Here is an 18,920-nt window from a genome sequence, read left to right as displayed (position 1 = left end):
AGCTATAAAATTATGGAATTCTCTCCAGGGACTTGAGTATGTGTTCCACATTTGCTTCATCTGATAACGGGGGTACTAATGTTTAGGGCATAGAAGTCTCTATAAAATGCTCTATGTAAATTGACTATTATTATTATAATTATTATTATTGTTATGTCTGATGCTCAAATTTTGGACATCTTATTGATTGATCATTTCATTGATTCGTTCATGTTAGCACTTTGAGGTTTATCTGTGGATAAGATAAATTCAAATTCAATGTTCAGTTGTATGAAAAAAATTTGTTCACCTACATCTGTTGCGATGAAAAATCAGTACTTTTAATAGAAAATATTACTGTAATAATTTTTAATCAGATGTACCAGGCCCCGTTGCAAACTTCAGAGCTCAGGATGCCACTTTTGAATCTGTGGAGTTAACATGGAACACACCATCAGATGATGGTGGCAGTCCTATCTTAGGATATGTTGTTGAGAAGAAACCAGAAAACATGGACAGTTGGAGCAGGGCTGCCTCAACCTCAATGACCTCTTGTATGGCCAGCATGCTGGAAAGTAACATGCCGTACAAGTTCAGAATCCGTGTGGATAATGTTCACGGCTCAAGCGAGTATGTAGAAGTCTCGCATACCATAAGTATACCAGGTAAACAGTACAGAATGTATGAATAATAATACGAATCTTAGTATTATTTTATACAAAATGTCTTTAATTATTCATTTTTAAAGTAGTTATATTAAAAAACAACTCTGTGTAACATTTTTATTTATATGATATTCAGAACCTGAAAGTCTTATCACAAAACGTGTAGTAATTGAAGAAGAATCATCAGAAGGTAAGTTTATAAATCAATACTCCAATATCTATGCATCACATTAAAAAATAATTTAAATGAAGTATATTACTTGTTATGTACAATTGGTGCCTTTGTAAACACTATAAATTGTTTCACGAGAAGATAGATGTGCATAATTCACCATACTAGAAAGACCAGCTCTTGTGTTGGCAGACACCCTGCCCAGACTATTACATTTTACTTGACAAATACATGTGACATGCCTAAATATGGTCATGATGACATCACATCATGACCATATATAGGCACATCGTGACTATATATGGGCATACAACAGTTTTTTTTTTATCAAAGAAAATTTGATAGAGTGGACAGAGCTTTGGATATTATTATAAATAAATTTTACGCATCTGTGTGTGGCTTATCATGGAATACTTTCTTATCAGTATCTTAACATGTAAATTTCTTATGTTTTTCGCAACTATTTTTGTTTGCATTCTCCCATTTGACTTTCACAGCTCCATCGCGAGTACCCAGAGTGTCTGACTATGATAATATTGGTGAGTACTATTTCGATTACAGTGTGCATGAGAATGATAAGAGGTGTGAAAAAGTAAAAATGTAGATGATGTAGGGATTATGTAATGATGAAGTAATTAATGTGAAATCTGCATCGGACTCTTAAGCCACTTTCAGACAGACAGGTCTGGCAATATTGCGTAACGGTGCTTCTATGCTTGCCGGCATGCACCATTGATACCAAACAAATATTGCGATAATATTACTGTAATGTATTACCTTTCTGTATGAATGGATTACAAATACATATAGTGTTGTTTGTATAAGAAAAAATACAAGTAAGCATGTCACACTTACGTCTGTACACCGAATAACCTCAATATACAGTAGCAGTAACGCTTGGTTCTGACCTTTTCATACAAAAGGCAATTGCCAGGAAGATTTCCGCAACATTGTGGTAACGTAGCTCTATCTGAATGTGGCTTTATTGTTATATGCTGGTCTTGAAGAAAGTATTGTCCCCTATTGTTATTTAAGCCCAAGAATTTATTCTTTTTTTTTTAACTTTACATCCCCAAAATTTTGTAATAATTATGAGCAGCATAGATTACGGCATTATTTTTACCATTGTCAACACTTTTGTTGTAACTTTTGTAATTCTGTGTTTAACCTTTTCTGTTTAGTCAATGTCAATAAAAGAGTTAATGAATATTATCCATTTCGATTTGGTATTATTTGACAATCAGTGGATGGTTGGTTTTTTTTGTTTTTTTTATAGTTGACTTGGATGATCCATTTGTTAGAAGGAAGGTAAAACCAAGGAAATCAGATGTTGAGAGTAAATATTACATTGGTGAAGAGCTGGGAAGGTAAGTATATGTCACACAGTATGTGTTAATATTTTTTCATGTATACGTGTTGCATTCAAAGTGTGATGAAAAGTAATTCACTAGACTGAATCAAGTAGGTGTGGCATCAGCAAGGAGAGGGGGAGTGCTTCCTTCCATTCCTCAAGAATTTGTTGAGGAGAAAAAAATGTTTTTTCTATATTAGTAGACTGTAAAATCAATTCAGTAAGTCATTGAAACCCCTAAATTGTTTCTGGAGGCCACTCGACCACTTCTGAGAGATTTCAAGTAACGCCTCACCATATCCATTATACTCTCATCAGGGACATCGGAGCCCTGTCTGGAAAATCTTGGTGCCACCGCTGGAATTATAAGTATTTCTACATATTAGTAGACTTTAAATCGAATAATTGTCATTGAAACCCCTAAATTGTCACTGTTTTCGGGGCCACTCAACCACTTCCAAGAGATTTCAAGTAACACCTGGCCACGCCCACATACACTCTAGTCAGGGACATCGGACACCTGCTCGGGAAAATCCTGGCGCTACCCTTAGAATTAAGGTTTATATTCCCAAGTAAAATCTAGCAGATGAGAAAAAAAATGTATGGACAGTTTAATTAGTTGAGATCTATATTGTCAATGATATAACCAAAATGATTAAAATAATATTTTTACTATTGCAGAGGTGACTTTGGTGTTGTATATAGAGCAGTGGAGAAGGCCACAGGCAAGAACTTTGCAGCAAAATTCATAGATGTTGAGCCAGCTGACTTACCTTCCCTTCGCAAAGAAGTTGAGGCCATGACAAACATGCAATTCCCAAGGCTACAGCAGCTACATGATGTCTTTGAGACTGATGGCAAAATGGTCCTTATTCTGGACTTGTAAGTAGTTCTCTTATATCAGCAGCGAAGTAACTTCAGGGTTACCATGAGAAGACGCACTAGTCAAATCCTTGTATGCACAAATCCAGTGCATTAATCAAACCGAAAGGTGGGTGCAGAAGGAAGGGAGAGCATTTTAACCCTGAAGTGCCGCTGCTGATCTGGTAGAATTGTCATCGAACTTCACCTTACATGTAAAGCTTGTTTAATTTCATAAATATAATCATAAGAGAACAATAACAGTCTATACAAACTACTGTATAATGATAATGACCATAATCATACTCAATATAATCATTGTCATGGTTAAGATAATGATAATGTATTGTTGGTGATGATAATTGTAATAATTATGACAATATTAAGTATTAACGATGAGGAAAATTTGACATTTAAGTACAATGTTTGCCTGAGGGAAGAATAGTCAAAAAGCGCCCCTCACATGTCCAGTAACATCTTGAAAACTTTTCAGTTTGTCTGGTGGTGATGCATTCCAACGCTGCCTGAACAAAAACTATGTATTAACAGAAGCTGAAGTGGCTATGTATACCAAACAGGTGTGTGAAGGCTTAAATCACATCCATACAAGAAATTACATGCATCTGGCACTTAAGGTGAGTCACATTCAAGGCTAGCTGTAAATTGGAGGGGAGGAGTGGGGAGAGGGAACAATGCTTAAACTACATCTATTCTAGGAACTTAACAGCATGCTGAGTGAAAGTGGGTGGGGGTTTAAACAACTTTCATTCAAAAAATCATCTGTGGTACTTATGCTAGGGAGGAAGTGGGATGTGAAGAATTAACCACATACTTGAAACTGTATGCATTTTAGATAACACAGGGCATATTGAACTGAATTTATAGTTACTTTCTGGATCACAGTCTACGATAGGTGTATTTTACCATACACAATATCATTTCTCTTCAACCCAGCCTCAAAATGTCTTGTACGAAACAAAGCGTAGCAGTGCAGTAAGAATGATCGACTTTGGTATGGCAACCAAGTTAGACCCCGACCAGAGAGCAAAATTGGCACAAGGATCCACAGACTTCCTGGCACCAGAAGTCATTGAGGGCTCCGAGGTTGGATTTTGTACTGACATGTGGACAGTTGGTGTCATTTGCTATATGCTGTGAGTGTCACTTAATTATTCCCATCTTTTTATACCAAGTAATAAAATTGTTTTGAATGTTTTAATTTCATCAATATGTTACTGCAAGTACAGTATATTGTATAACTGTTAAAACTTATTTTTTATAGCAGTTGTACCTGCACTTAACAAGGTTGGAAACTGAGAACCAAAAGTACCTCATTATTTTACGTTGTATTTTTTGCTAATTGCCTTATAAGATGTATCAGGCGAAAAATACCACCTTTCCTAAATTCAGTAAACGAAAGAAGAAGTAGGACCATTTAGGATAAACTCCAGCTCACAACCTTCATCTTTTCCTAACCTCTGCTCCTGCCAACCCCTCCTCAGTGTTGATCTACTTTGATGTTTCAAGTTTGAGCTATGAGAAGATAAGAGTAAACTATTCATATTTTGACCATTATAGGTTGAGTGGTTTGCATCCATTCGATGGTGATAAAGACAAGATTAGCAGCTGTAGATGGCAATTTGACAAAGAGGCTTTCAAACCAATTTCTGATGAAGCTAAAGATTTCATTGAAAGATTGCTCATCAAAGATAAGGAGTAAGTGACATTTGGTCATTTTAATATCAAATTGAGTCATAAAGCAATCAAATGTTTAGACATTAAATTGATTCAGCTTTTGACCTTCAGATTTAGAGACTGAACTGCAAACCCTATTGCATCAGTGGGCAAAGTGCGGCCAGCGGGCCAGGTGCGGCCCGATGGTGATTGAGTTGTGGCCCTGCGAAAATGAATTGAAAAAACTTAGTGTGTGGCCTGTCAACCATCTTTGGCTGGAAAACCCCTTGTTTGTTATGGCCCAACACTGATCATCTGTTAAAATTAATACAAGAATTAAACATAAAATGGTATAAAAAGCAGCCCATTAATTTTTTTGGAAGCACACTGGAAAATCAAAGTCTGGGTGCAGCCCTCACAGTTGAATCTAAAGTTCACTTTGTTTCTCCAAACTGTTATTGCTCACCCCTGCTCTGCTGCATTAACCACTGACACATTTAAATTTTTACTTTTGAGTGTCTACTATAGTATTTGAATTTGGTAGAGTCTAGTAACATGCTGTAATTTTTATGGCTATTTTGATGAATACAAAATTCATAAAAACTTCATTAAAATGGTTAAACCTTAGGAAAATCTCATAAAATTTGGTAAAACCCCCTTTAGAATTTTCGTATCATAGTAATCCCATAAAAATCCCCTAAAAACATCATTGTAATAATAAATTGAATGAATTTAATTATTTGTTTTACAGCAAAAGAATGGCAGCTCACGAGGCGTTGGAGCATCCATGGCTAAAGGTTAACAACCTTCTTTTGATTAACATTAAATATTGGTCTTAAGCCATTTACACTAGACACTATAATGACACGACAACAACACAATAAAAATGCACTCAGTGTTGAAGAATGTAAATGACACGATGATATGTCGTTGTCATGTTGTTATTGTGTCTAGTGTAAATTTAACTTTATGCAGCATTTAAATTAAGATTGTGATTATATAATTGAGTAAAATGTTGTCATCTGTACTAATGATAATCAAAAGCACTTTATGACAAAAATATAGAGATGTTACTTAAGTAGTCTCTAACAATTGTTATTGCAGGATCCAGACCGAGGAGCTAAAACTAAAATTCCAACTGACAGGCATCGTAGCTTGTTAGAAGGCAGGCCGTGGTTGGTGAGTCCATGTTGATGTCATTAATTCTCCTTATTTATTTATTAATTTTACTTTACTTAGTTAAAAGAAACTTGACTACTGTACATTAGAATATACTTGACTAAGTTAAAACATACTTGACAAAGTTAAAACATACTTGACTGAGTTAACCCTCTTCATGCCCACTAAGATATAAGGCATCCTGTTTTTGTATTACAATGTTTTAAACTTGTCACAGTAGGTGAATGTTCAGGTTTTCCTCCCTGAAAGTATATTTAGCCTCCAAGCTGCAGCACAGGGGTGTGCTGTTGGCTTGAGTCTTCTATAAATAAATTTGTTTTCGTCTGCAATGAACTAGTTAGTTGTGGTGCCGAGCGAATTAACACCCCAATACACAATGAAAAGATACTTTACAACCATATACAGTATATATCATGATTTTGGAATGAATAGATTGTGCGTTTGAAATTTTAATTTTGTAAATGATTAGATATGTATCTGTTGTTTTGCTTCATCCATAGGCTGGAACATCTGTTGTAGGTATTGGTCGATTGGGTGACAACAGTGGTCATCGACGTCGACGTCCCCTCAAGGATGACTTTGTTGTAGAGTGTGGTATCAGTAAGTAATTTACAAAATTATTTGATATTTTGATGTTCAGTTATTTGAAGTTGTGCCAAAGGGCCTATGGGCTACACCTTATTGGGCTCTTAGGAAAGTAGAAATTAAGAGGAATGAGTTTGTACAGACCTGGATACTGTAATTTGCACTGTATAAATTAACAACTTTATCCGTTTTATTTATTCACTATTTCTTTGAGTGCTACAGTGAAATACTGTATTTCATTCAAACAACTACTCAAAACACATCTTTTTTATTTGTATTTTGTTTAATTTTGGATTTTTATTCATGTAAAGCACATTGAGGATTTAGGAAAATGCACTCAATCAAGATTGAAGTATTATTATATATTTCTTTATAAGTATACTTTTTAATCTGCATTTAAAACTTTATTTTTATATAATAGGATGCAGAATGTTCTGTGAATCACAGTGGTCTATTCTTTGATTCCTGCTTCCCAGCATTGTCCTGACTTTTTATGTTTTTTGGTAGCGTAAGAGCATAGCCACTACTGAATTTTGATTTATTCATTGAATAAATTAATGGTAGCATTTTCTACTAAGCTACTGTAAAAACTATAAATAAAGATACAATAATTAAGTTAATTTCAAGCCTTGTTTTAATGGATGAATTTTTGTTATGCAGGTCGAAAGGATGCTAGGCCCAGATTTATCAAGAGACCACATGATATGATGGTGAAGGAAGGAGGAGATGTGAGTTTAGAGTGTCAAATAGCAGCAGCATCAGCTCCACTTATTACATGGTATGTGAAAGAAAACCTGGCCTATTGAACCATCATTTCTTTCCCATGTCTAAAAATGTTTTTCTGCGTTTCAGGTGTTATGTACAATTATTTAAATCATGTTTTTTTTAATTATGTTTTAAAATGCTAGTCTACCCAGCAAAGATTATGATCTCTATTAATCAATCACTTAAAAAGAAATACATTTGCAACAAATGCTGAATTAAATTATTTGTACAAAATTAAAATTTTACAAAGACATAAAAATTTAATACAAAATACATTAAAATTCATTACAAAAATTCAATAAAAAAAAACAACTAAAAACCAACCAACATTGTAACCCTAATTTAAAAAACAGTAAAAATGACATATATAATCTTACTATTTAATCATGAGGCTAAACTTGACATCAGCCAGCCGACTTGGCTAAAGGTTAAAGGTTATTTAGGCCGTGAGACTGATCTAATTGGTTTTTGTTTTTAAGGTGGCGTGATGATGTTGAGTTGAAACAGAGCTTAAAGCACAAGAACAAGCAAGATGGGCTTAGGTACTGCCTACAAATAGGACTCAGTGTACTTGAAGACAATGGTGAATACACCGTAAAAGCAAAGAACTCGTTTGGAGAAATTGAACATAAAGTGAAAGTGCAAGTTTTACGTAAGTTTGCATTCAATTCTAGTATATTTTTTTCTTACCATTCACATCCAAAGTACTGTATATAGGTTGTTAAAATTTCCTATGGTATTTAACTTAAAATTGAATAATTAATATATTTGAAATATTCTTTACTATACTACAGTAGAACCCCTTAATTAAGAATTAAGTTGACACCTTCAGGACCAGAAAGTGTCCCCTTAATTACGGGGGTGTCCCCTGAATAGGGGTTGGCCGTATTGTTAAAAGATATGCTTTCACGCATTTTGTGGCTTAAAAAGTTTCCCCTTAATAAGGGTGCCCCAAAGGAACAGTTCTACTGTATGTTAAATAAAACTTGTTATTAGTATCATTATTGTCATTATTTTTGTTATTTTTAGGCCCATACCCAGGGGCTTTCTATTGTTTGGCCACGTCCTGTTTTGAGCAATCTCCGTCTTGATAAGCCCATCATCAGGGTACTTTTGCACCTGATCCTTCTGGAGCTTTTGCACTGGACTGCCATCTGGGGACCTTGGCACTCCCAGACCCCAGGCTGTCATAGGTAACCTCCTTACTAAAATCTTGGGAACCAGGCTGATTATTCTTTGTTGAAGATAATACATTTTTAAAATTTATGTTTCAGCTGATCCTCTGAAAAGACAGGATGACTCATCGAGTATCAAAAGGTAAAAACCGAAGCACAGTTATATTAATACAAATAATAAATGTTTATTAATGCATTGAGAAAAATAATTTCATGTGTTGAAAGATTGAATGTTGAATGAGTTGAAGCCTGGTTAAATGGAATTGCCTATTTTTCGATGGATAAAAAATACTTTTTCTATCTGATATTGTATGAAAAATAAAGTTTGTTCTACTTTCTTCCAAATGGAATAGTCCATTTTTTTTTCTATGCAGAAGAACAAGATTGGATGTTGAATGAGTTGAAGCCCAGTTGAGTGTAAAAGCCCATTTTTCAATGAATGAAAATACTATTTCTATTTGATGTTGAATAATGAAAGTTTTGTCTATATTTCTTCCAAATGGAATAGTCAATCATCTTTTAACAAATGAAAGCAGGTGGAGGTGTGAAAAATGAATGGAACAAAAATGAAAATTATGAGGAATAGTCATATTACAATTGAAAATGTAAAAAAATTTTGCAATATAAGTGTTTGTATGTTATCTTGCAGAACCTTTGTTCCTAAAGTATTTGCGGAAGAGATTCGGGATTGCAAAGCCATGTTCACATTCCGATTACGCAACAGAAACATTCAATTGCACGATACCGTTAAATTGTCCTGCATTGTAGAATCTATTCCAGAAGCTAAGGTAACAGAAACATTCAATTGCACAATATTGTTAAATTGCCCTGCATTGTAAAATCTATTCCAAAAGCTAAGGTAACCGAAACATTCAATTGTATGATACCATTTGTGTGCCATTTGAAATTGCACCGATATTATGGCCTTAACTGCTCAGCCATCCAACTCACCTGTCCAATGACTGTATTTGTTATTAGGTTTTTATTGTTATTGTTATTATTAATACATGTGACATACTTTTATTTTTCCTTAGCTTACATGGATGGTGAATGACAAAGAAATTACAAAGGGCTCCTCTGATTATAGTATTGGTTTTATACACATCTAGATGTGTATAAGAGACAGCAGTAGAACCCCTTAATTAAGAATTAAGTTGACACCTTCAGGACCAGAAAGTGTCCCCTTAATTACGGGGGTCTGAGTGTAGACAAAGGAAAAGTAAATTATTGCATGCTGTTAGTAGTGAATGTGTTGGATACATGCATGTGTGATGTTTGCACACATGAATGTTGTCTGCATGGCATGCTTAATGCAATTAGGTTGCTACACGCATGCATCATTAAATGTGGATATCTGAATGCCCTTTTAATACCACATATGATTTTTGCTGCTGCATGGAAGAGCATGATGTCGTACAGATGTTTGTGGTCAATGGACCTTGTCCGGAGTGCCAATCAAACTTAAAAACTGACCAATCAGAACAGTGCCAGGAATACGTGCATGTTTTACAAACACACGTACGTTGTCTCACAAACGCACAAACGTTTGTGTATGTATTTACACTGTCGAGTTACGGGACCTTAGCAACAATATCCAAGGGGCGGGGCTTAGCAGAACTGTAGCACACCTAAAGCTCTGTCCACACTATCAAATAATTATGCGACAAATTTGTGTGATGTGCCCATATATGGGCATGATGATGTCATCTTACACCCAAATATGGGCATATCACATTAATTTGTCACATAAAATTTGATAGGTGGACAAAACTTTAGTCGGAGCATTATGCCATCATAGAGAAGCATGATTTTTTGGAAATATTAAAGTCCTGTTATGTATAATTGCGTTATCATGTGTGATATTTGCATGCTGGTAAATATGTCCGCTTCATATTCACTCATTTATGCAAATGTAAATACATTTGTGTACATGTTGATGCTAATTGTAATCGCATAATATGTGTTGTTTGATTGACTAACTTTGTTTTCCCTGTGACAGCATGGGAAGTGAACGGTACGAGAGTAATCCATACATTTACTCAATCCGATCATCTTTCCAGTAAGTAGTCCACTGCGAATAATTGAGTTTCTGTTTTTTTAGAAACACAAAATCTGTTCATAAAATAATGGATTTAAGGGGCTGGCCAACATTACTTACAATATTCTTTTATAATAAACTGGCTGATTTATTAGTTTCAACTTCTGTATTGGTTCTTTTAAATATTTGTAGTCACCGTAAATGCTCGAACAAGCGTGCGGGGTTTATAAAATTTTTGGAGGCTTCAGTGTGGTACTTATTCAAGAGCGGCACTTATAAAAAAAATGTATTGGCGTGGTGCTTTCCATGCCCATTCCATGTTACTTATTACACATTATTACCGTAGTTCGTTAGACCTACAGTATCATAGGTCCTACATCATCGTAAATAAACGTTTAGAAAGAAATGCTTGTGCCTTCTTTGTGTTATTTGTTCATTATAACACTGTATACATTGTATTTATAACCTTGTTTCTCAAAGTGTTGCATTACACACAGGGTAATATATACACTGGATTAAGCGCCGCAGCGCTTATTCGAAAGGTGCTTAACAAAAAAAAATCATGTTTGGTGCTGCGCTTATTCAAGCATTTACGGTACTAGTAAATCAGATCGATATTGATAGAGTGTGATGTCATAAATGGAAGGTCTTCACACTGTTTGGAACAGAGTAGTCACCATACAAAACAATGAAAAATTAAACATAGATAAACATTTTATTAGCAGTTAATTATCATAAGGCTCTGGCTGCACAAATATTATTGTGAATACTAAATTATAATTTTAGAAAATATGCATATAAACATTACTTATAAAACCTTCCAATTTGTAGTTACCATTTTTTTCCCCATGGAAAAAGTACTCAGTTGTATTACATACATTTTAATATTGTTATTTCAATAATAAAGATTATTGTACATAACATACATATATGTACATATATTATTTGAATATACATTTTGAAATGTCTGTCTATAATTGTGTAATACTAAAACAAACTGTTGTTCTGCTAGGATTTTTCACAATTACTGTAGCTGCTTTATTTAAACCATATCTATAATGTGTTTTTGTGTATGTTTTATGAATGTGAGGTGTGTTGTGATTACTTGCCTCAACCTTTGACCCCATTTCAATCCATGAATCATCCTACTAATTAATGTAATATTTATATGATATATACATGCTTCAAATTTTTTTTTACTTTAATTACATATATGACTCTGTGGCTGATGTGTTATATAAATATATTATGTATTCATTAATAATTGTTTTAATTCATTTGGCTCTACTTTATTCTGTATTTCTATTCCATGTGCTTTGTATACAACATATGCAGCCAACAAATATGAAATATTTTGGAACACTTATATAATGTAACATGCTAGGAAACCCCAACAGATTCTAAAATGTTTTTTTTTTATATTCATATTTTATATATGTTGATATTATATATGGTGTATAACTTTTTTTTAAACCGACAAGATTAAATTGACATTGAGCTATTAGAACAATGAAACAGATTAAAAATTTAAAATGCAAAGGTACACATGACGTTATACAGTAGTAATCACTATCTAAATATAATGTAAATTTTATAAAACAAAAAATACTACAGTGTACTTTAATTCCTTAAGTTATAGTTATTCAAATGTTATGAATATTTCTTCGATGAATGTGAAAAATCTCAAAAACATATATTGTTCATACTCACATAAACAAATAATTAATTTTGGAATGGCATATTGCAGGTAAATGGTGGGAGTTAAATAGTTACATGCTGCCGTACTGTGTCATGTAATAATGACCAGAATACTCTGCAAACAGTATCTGATATTTTTTGTCCATTTTGTTTTTTCCTATAACAGGTGCAAGTGGTAGTAATTCAAGTAGTTCTAGCAAACCAAAGAAATCAGGTAAGTTATTTTTGTTATCTGTATAAAGGTTTTGGTGGGTGGGGTTCTATAGGAGTGTGGGATAGGCATGTGGGTGTGGGAATCTGCAGTAGAGGTATGCTTATTACCTATCAGTAACAATTAAGATATGAGTGGAGATAAAGGCAGTTGGTTAGGGGTTGTGGATTAGTTATTATGAGGTAGGAGTTTTGGAGGTATGGACTGTGGACAGGGAAGGGATATTGTAGATGTGGAGATGTGTTTCTAGTGGATGTAAAACTAGGGGCTGTGGGCAGGAAAGGGATATGGTAGTAGAGATGTGGTGCTGGGGTAATGTACAACTAGATGCTGTGGGCAGGGAAGCGATATGGTAGTGGAGATGGTTTGCTTGGATTTGTACAATCAGGTTCTGTGAGCAGGGAAGAAATATGGTAGTAGAGATATGGTGCTGGGGGGATGTACAACTAGGGGCTGTGATGCATGGAAGGGATATGGTAGTAGAGATGCAGTGCTGGAGTATGTAAATCTAGGTGCCATGGGTAAGGGAGGGAATTGGTAGTAGAGATGTGGTGCTGGGGGATGTAGAACTAGGTACTGTGGGATGTAGAACTAGGTGCTGTGGGCAGGGGAGGGATATGGTAGTAGAGATGTGGTGCTGGCAGATGTAGAACTAGGGGCTGTGGGCAGGGAAGGGATTTGGAAGTAGAGATGCAGTGCTGGGGATGTAGAACTAGGGGCTGTGGGCAGAAGAGAGATATGGTAGTAGAGATGCAGTGCTGGGGGATGTAGGACTAGGGTGGGCAGGGGAGGGATATGGTAGTAGAGATGTGGTGCTGGAGGATGTAGAACTATGGGCTGTGGGCAGGGGAGGGATATAGTAGTAGAGATGTGATGCTGAGGGATGTACAACTAGGAGCTGTGGGCAGGGGATTGATATGGTAGTAGAGATTTGGTGCTAGGGGATGTAGAACTAGGGGCACTGATACGATCTGTAGGCAGGATATGTTTTGTAAATGTATTGTACAGTTAAAGTAATTTCATATCATATTTGCTAAATTCAATTTGACCAGCTTTCTATACAACCAATCACAAAACAATATAATTTAGGATGTTTCCATAATGGCTCAACAAACATATTAGTGCAAAACTGCTGATTAATTACATTCTTCATTCAAAAATCTTTTTATTTAGAATCGAGTTACAAAGGCCCAATCATAATGGATAAGCCTAAATCACAAAAGATTGATGATGGAGCACCAGTGAAATTCCAGTGCAAACTGGCTGACCCTGCGACATCTTGTGAGTTTACTGACATATGTTCTTTTTTTTCTTCTTTTTAAGCAACTGAATAAGAAATCTTTGAGCAAGAAACAAGGTAAGTTCAGGAATGATCAACAAGGTAAACTTAGTTCAGGGGTCCCCAGTTGGAAGAGTAATTTCCGGGAGATCTGTTTAAGTGAACTTTCTTAGGACAGTAATTTCATTTTTCTGCATGGTGATTGACTTCTGTGAGGTGTAATACAGTAGTAAAAACATGCGGATTTAATATATTTGTGGGACATAGTTATTTTCTCGTAGATTTTTCTCTGGTGCAGGAGGCCGTCCTGATGTCCGGGAGACTTACTGGAGATTTAGAGCCCCTGTTGATTTCTTCCATTTCTAGAAAGTTATCATCAGTATCAAGGATGTTTCACTCTTCCCTCATAAAATACTGATACTATCAATATTAATTGTAGTAATAATCATGATAATAGTGATTCTAAATTATAAATGAAATTATTTGTTATTAGATATAAACACTCCTTCATAAAGACAATTTATTTATTTATTTTATTTATTTGGTATAAAATACTCAAAATGCAACAAAATACAATGTATGTATATATGTATATATATGTATATATATATGTGTGTATACACCACTACACATTAAAAAACAACAAACTTTAGGCCTCTATTCAATGATCATGCAAGTAATTGTGATTCAAAATTGATATCTATATACAGGTACATTAATTAATTTATAGCACCTACAGCAAGAAAAGAAGTGTTTTAACACTTTTTATTTTTTTTTTTTTTTATATTATTAAAATAATGAAGCATAAGTAATATCAATGTGTGTTGACATGTCAAATAATGTAATGCAAAAGTTAGGAAAATTGTTTGAAGTGCCTAACATTCAATAGCATTCTGTAACATTAATCACTTTAATAATGTTATTTCTTTCTTTTTACACCTTCAGTTGAATGGTTCAAAGATGATCACCTAGTTGAAAATAGTGAACGTATCATGTTATCTGCTGAGGGCGCTGTTTACATTATGGCAATACCAGTAACACTAGCCACAGACTCGGCAAATTATTCAATCAAAGCAAAGAACAAATTTGGGGAATGCCAGGCAAAGTTCTCCCTCCAAGTCTTACAAGAATCTGATTGAAGCATGCTATAAGTTGTTTTAGTTAGGTTCAGCGAAAAATGAGGACAGTTTAATTCTTCACACCAAAAATTGTGTAAATGCCCTGGAATGCAGTTTTGCCAGTGTATCTTGCTACGGAACATAGGCTGTTTGTTGTTGACAAAATAGTTTGGATTTTATCATAGTTTTAAGAACTAACATGTTCCATGGATTGTTTTTAATTATAAAATTATATACGAGAGAAATATTTTGGAATTCAGATTGAATAACAAATTGGCATCATCAGTTTCCCACCGATTATCCTCAATGCTAATATAATTCATTTATTTGGATAATAAGCCATTCATTACTATTTTATGATCCCATGAAATATTAAATTAATTATTGATTTGTTGATTGATATTTTATCCCGTGTAATATAAATATTCACACAGTACATTGAAAAAGAAAAAAAAAATAAATGTAGGGATTAAACCAATCAGAATTGCCGATAGATCTAAATATAATCCTGCCATTCACAATAGCTGATAGATCACTGCTAGGCAAAGTTTATATCAAAAATATATGAACAATTAATTATGTATGAATTATCATATAAATAAAAACTTATTAACATATTGTATATTTATTTATTATTTATCAGAGTTGCATGCCTAGAACTGGTTACAGAAGTGGGAGGGTCTTGCACCCGATTCAAATGAGAGAGAATGTACTAAATATTAACAGAGATATCTGTTCTGATATTTCCCTAGCAAGTTTCTTAGACACAACTAGGCCTAAATATAAACCATAATAAAAATTGGTACAATTGATATGCACAGACAGTGAAGATATGCGAAACGCCTAAGTGAAAGATTAGCTGCACCTCCTTACCATGTTCACAGATACTTGCTGAATATATCAGTATTAGGCCTCCATAAGATCTGTGTTTTTACCCAGATGTAGCGAGATATCATTGGTATTAATGGGTATTTTTCACGGGCGATCTATCCTTACTGGTAAAAATATCATTGGTACACTTTGTTAATAATTATTTATGTAGAGGTGTGTGGTGCAGCGTGTTGGGCTTTCATTTGGAAGATTGGAGGTTCGAGACTGATGCTCATCACACTGCCTGTGTCTTGGGCAAGACACTTTATCTGATTTACCTCTCTTCACTCTGGAGTATAAATAGGTACCTGGTAGGTGGTGAATGATTTGGAATGAAATTAGTAGTGCTGATTACATGCATAACTAAGTATACTCCCCAGGGAGTGGAGGAGGTTGCACGTTATGTATGATTGATTCTGTATCCAATGACCAGAGAGAAAACAGTGCCTTAGCATTTTTTCCATATATTGGATATGTGCGCTATATGAAATTAATTAATATTTAGTAGGGCCTATATTTCTCTCATGTGAAACAGGTTATTAACATAGTCTGTGTGCTAATGCGGGGTACACATAATGGTGAATTAATGCCGAGTCAGCAACAATTTTTTATTAATGTGCTATATTCGGTACGTTACGAGGTGCATTTGAATTATTTTCGCTGTTAACTTTATTAGTGCCAATATTTTGGTTTGGATAGTTTTTTTAAAAATAGATATTATAGTAATTTTGGATAACATAACTATTGGTTGCAGATAAAATAAAAACATAAAAACACTTGAGTCTGTTGAGAGTGATTCATTTAATATTGTATTCAATATATTCTTCATACAATCGTAACCATTCAATATATTATTAATTCAATATCTTACGTATTCAGTATGTTATTAAACATTTTATTCATTCAATATCTTAATAATGATAACAATACTGTAATAACAATAATGAAGTTACAAATAGCACATATTGCATTTCTTGAAACCGGAGCTGCCTGGGAGGATGAGTCGCTCGATTGTCATCCGTTCAGGCACCTTTTGGACTAATGCTTTGTGATAAAGTACAGTAGAACCCCTCCTTTTGGACACCCCTATTCGGGGCATCCCTATTAGTTGGACACTTCTGTGAAACAAATAGTAAAATCAATACATAATTATTTAACCCCTATTAAGTGGACACATTTTTTTTCTTGTATCAAAACTCTTAAAATAAGGCCTAAAAATAATGTTTGTCCTGGTCACCGGCTACTAACTCACTGAAAGAAATAAGGGCGGCAAAACAAAAAGTTTTTTTTTTTGTTGTTGTTGTTGTTGCTTTTTTTCTTATAATAAAAAAAAATGTTTTTCCACCCGCCCCTTTTTATCATTTAAAAAAAAAGGCAAACAATCAATTTATTTTTTAGGCCTAACCGCCCCTTTTTATCATTTTAAATAAAGAAGGGCAATCAATCAATTTATTTTTTAGGCTTAATAAAAATTCATTCAAATTTATAGTTTAACACCTTTGAGCAATAAACTTTACATCAAACTAGATTGTTTCCCTCTTATCTTTTATGGACATTGGTATATGACTGGTACATGTGTTACACCGAATAAATACAATTTTGTCAATTGTGACTATTAACCATTGGGAATTCTTGGTTTGTGTGTTTTCATATAGCATTCTAATTTATACCGTCAGCCTGACCCTTATTTCTAAGTCTTTACTATAAAAAAAACTACTATGAAGAAAATTTAAAAAAAAATCCTTCATTGGTGATGTATGTGACGGTGGGATTAAAATGCTAGACTTGAATTTACTCGTAAAAGCATTCAATGTCATAATCTCCAAAATTAACCAATGGAGTAAAATAGAACTTTGCAGAATAGTTTTTGGTAGTAAAACTTTGCAGAATTGTTAAAGTCCAATAAAGAAATGATTACATTTTGGTAACAATCCGGTGTGTGGTGTGGACATGAGGGTCATTTAACGGTAAAACGTCCAAATCCAGATATCCCAAAAACTGATCTGAAAGAAACTTTCTGGGAAATCAAAATTATCACGTTACTGTACAAGGAAGAAACTATTGACCCTTAGTTTCGGCCAAGATTCGGGTGTGAATATGAGGGTCACTTCAAATTATCAATGGACCTAAAGGAAATTTTCTAGAATAGTGTGTAATGTTTTAATGATGAAATGTTAATGTTAAAACTTTGGTGGCGATCGGAAGTAGGGTGTGGATTTGAGGACCGTTTAAATAATATCTTTGGACTGGTGATTAAACTAAGGTAAACGCAAAATTACCGTGAAATGCATAAAAAAACTGGTTTTGCTCTCAATCACTGAATTACCATGATATTATTACTCAAGGTAGATGAACTAAAAATGCAATGACGTACACAAGGTCGACTTCATAGCTAGCTATGTCTATAATAAGTTGTCACCATTCCTTTGCAGCAATAGTTCGAGTCTCACTAACGTCGGGTAAGTTGTGAACTTGATTTTATTTACTTTATTTTACTTCCTAATTTTTTTTAGTACTATTAGTATTTTTGTTTTTTACACTGACTCAAATAGGGAGATTAGAAAAAACAATATAGCAGACAAACAGCAGTAAAAAGCAAACCAAATGTTGCATAGCAGAAAAAGATGCTATAACACTGCCTCCAACAAGGGTGGTCGATGTACTGTAATAGCAACATAGCAGCCACATAACAACCACAAGCGATCAGCAACGCCAAAGCAAAAAAAAAAAAAGAAAAAAAAAGCAGAATTAGCAGCTATAGCACTGTCACTAGTAGGGACCTCGGAACTAGCAATACTGTATATTAGTCAAAAAGCAATAAAAAGATATTTTCAGAATATGGACCTCTAGGCCCCCGGAAATTGCACTCTCATACCTTAAAGTACAGGTACGTTAATATGTTCATATCAACAATACGAAATGTTATGTAATATAAAGATTGTTATTTTTGTAATAAAGCTTAAAAGCGAATATTAAATCTACATTTTTACCAATACCTTATCGGAACCCCAACATCCTACTATACAAAGCTGCGTCCAACCGGCTTTTCCCCTTCACCCCATCAGAAGTGTTAGATGACCCCCCACCCCCATACAAAATTGGGTCCATTTGGTACGATTATAAAATCCTAAGTTCATATCTGAGCACTGTTATGGTTCATCTATTTGTTTATATATATTGTCATTATAGCATTCCACAAGAAATTAATGTAATAACATATTATACAGGCCTATATATATATATATATATATATATATATATATATATATATATATATATATATAACTATCACTATATATA

General features: G+C 34.1%; 1 protein-coding gene and 1 long non-coding RNA gene across 2 annotated transcripts in view; both read left to right on the top strand.

Annotated features, from left to right (window-relative positions):
- LOC117116301 (twitchin-like) overlaps positions 1–9,515 on the top strand; it is a 71,651-nt gene extending 62,136 nt beyond the window's left edge. Inside the window, exons 64-79 of the mRNA XM_033260323.1 lie at positions 357–644; positions 781–834; positions 1,314–1,355; positions 2,093–2,183; positions 2,849–3,049; positions 3,522–3,663; positions 3,983–4,182; positions 4,607–4,744; positions 5,454–5,499; positions 5,807–5,881; positions 6,382–6,481; positions 7,127–7,244; positions 7,711–7,883; positions 8,506–8,548; positions 9,056–9,194; positions 9,441–9,515. Coding sequence (XP_033116214.1) covers positions 357–644; positions 781–834; positions 1,314–1,355; positions 2,093–2,183; positions 2,849–3,049; positions 3,522–3,663; positions 3,983–4,182; positions 4,607–4,744; positions 5,454–5,499; positions 5,807–5,881; positions 6,382–6,481; positions 7,127–7,244; positions 7,711–7,883; positions 8,506–8,548; positions 9,056–9,194; positions 9,441–9,515 — 1,925 coding nt within the window. The remainder of the gene's footprint in view (positions 1–356; positions 645–780; positions 835–1,313; positions 1,356–2,092; positions 2,184–2,848; positions 3,050–3,521; positions 3,664–3,982; positions 4,183–4,606; positions 4,745–5,453; positions 5,500–5,806; positions 5,882–6,381; positions 6,482–7,126; positions 7,245–7,710; positions 7,884–8,505; positions 8,549–9,055; positions 9,195–9,440) is intronic.
- A 129-nt stretch (positions 9,516–9,644) lies between these two features.
- On the top strand, positions 9,645–16,401 carry LOC117116290. The gene is made up of 4 exons (XR_004446721.1): positions 9,645–10,465; positions 12,309–12,356; positions 13,677–13,710; positions 14,578–16,401. It is a non-coding gene; the product is annotated as an uncharacterized LOC117116290 (long non-coding RNA).
- The last annotated feature ends 2,519 nt before the right edge of the window (positions 16,402–18,920 follow it).

The sequence above is a fragment of the Anneissia japonica genome, unplaced genomic scaffold (assembly GCF_011630105.1).
Source record: "Anneissia japonica isolate Jap-2015-1 unplaced genomic scaffold, ASM1163010v1 scaffold287602_len1038180_cov171, whole genome shotgun sequence".
Classification (NCBI taxonomy): domain Eukaryota; kingdom Metazoa; phylum Echinodermata; class Crinoidea; order Comatulida; family Comatulidae; genus Anneissia; species Anneissia japonica.
Note: the sequence above shows the minus strand (reverse complement) of the source record. Positions and strands in the feature narration are given on the sequence as shown.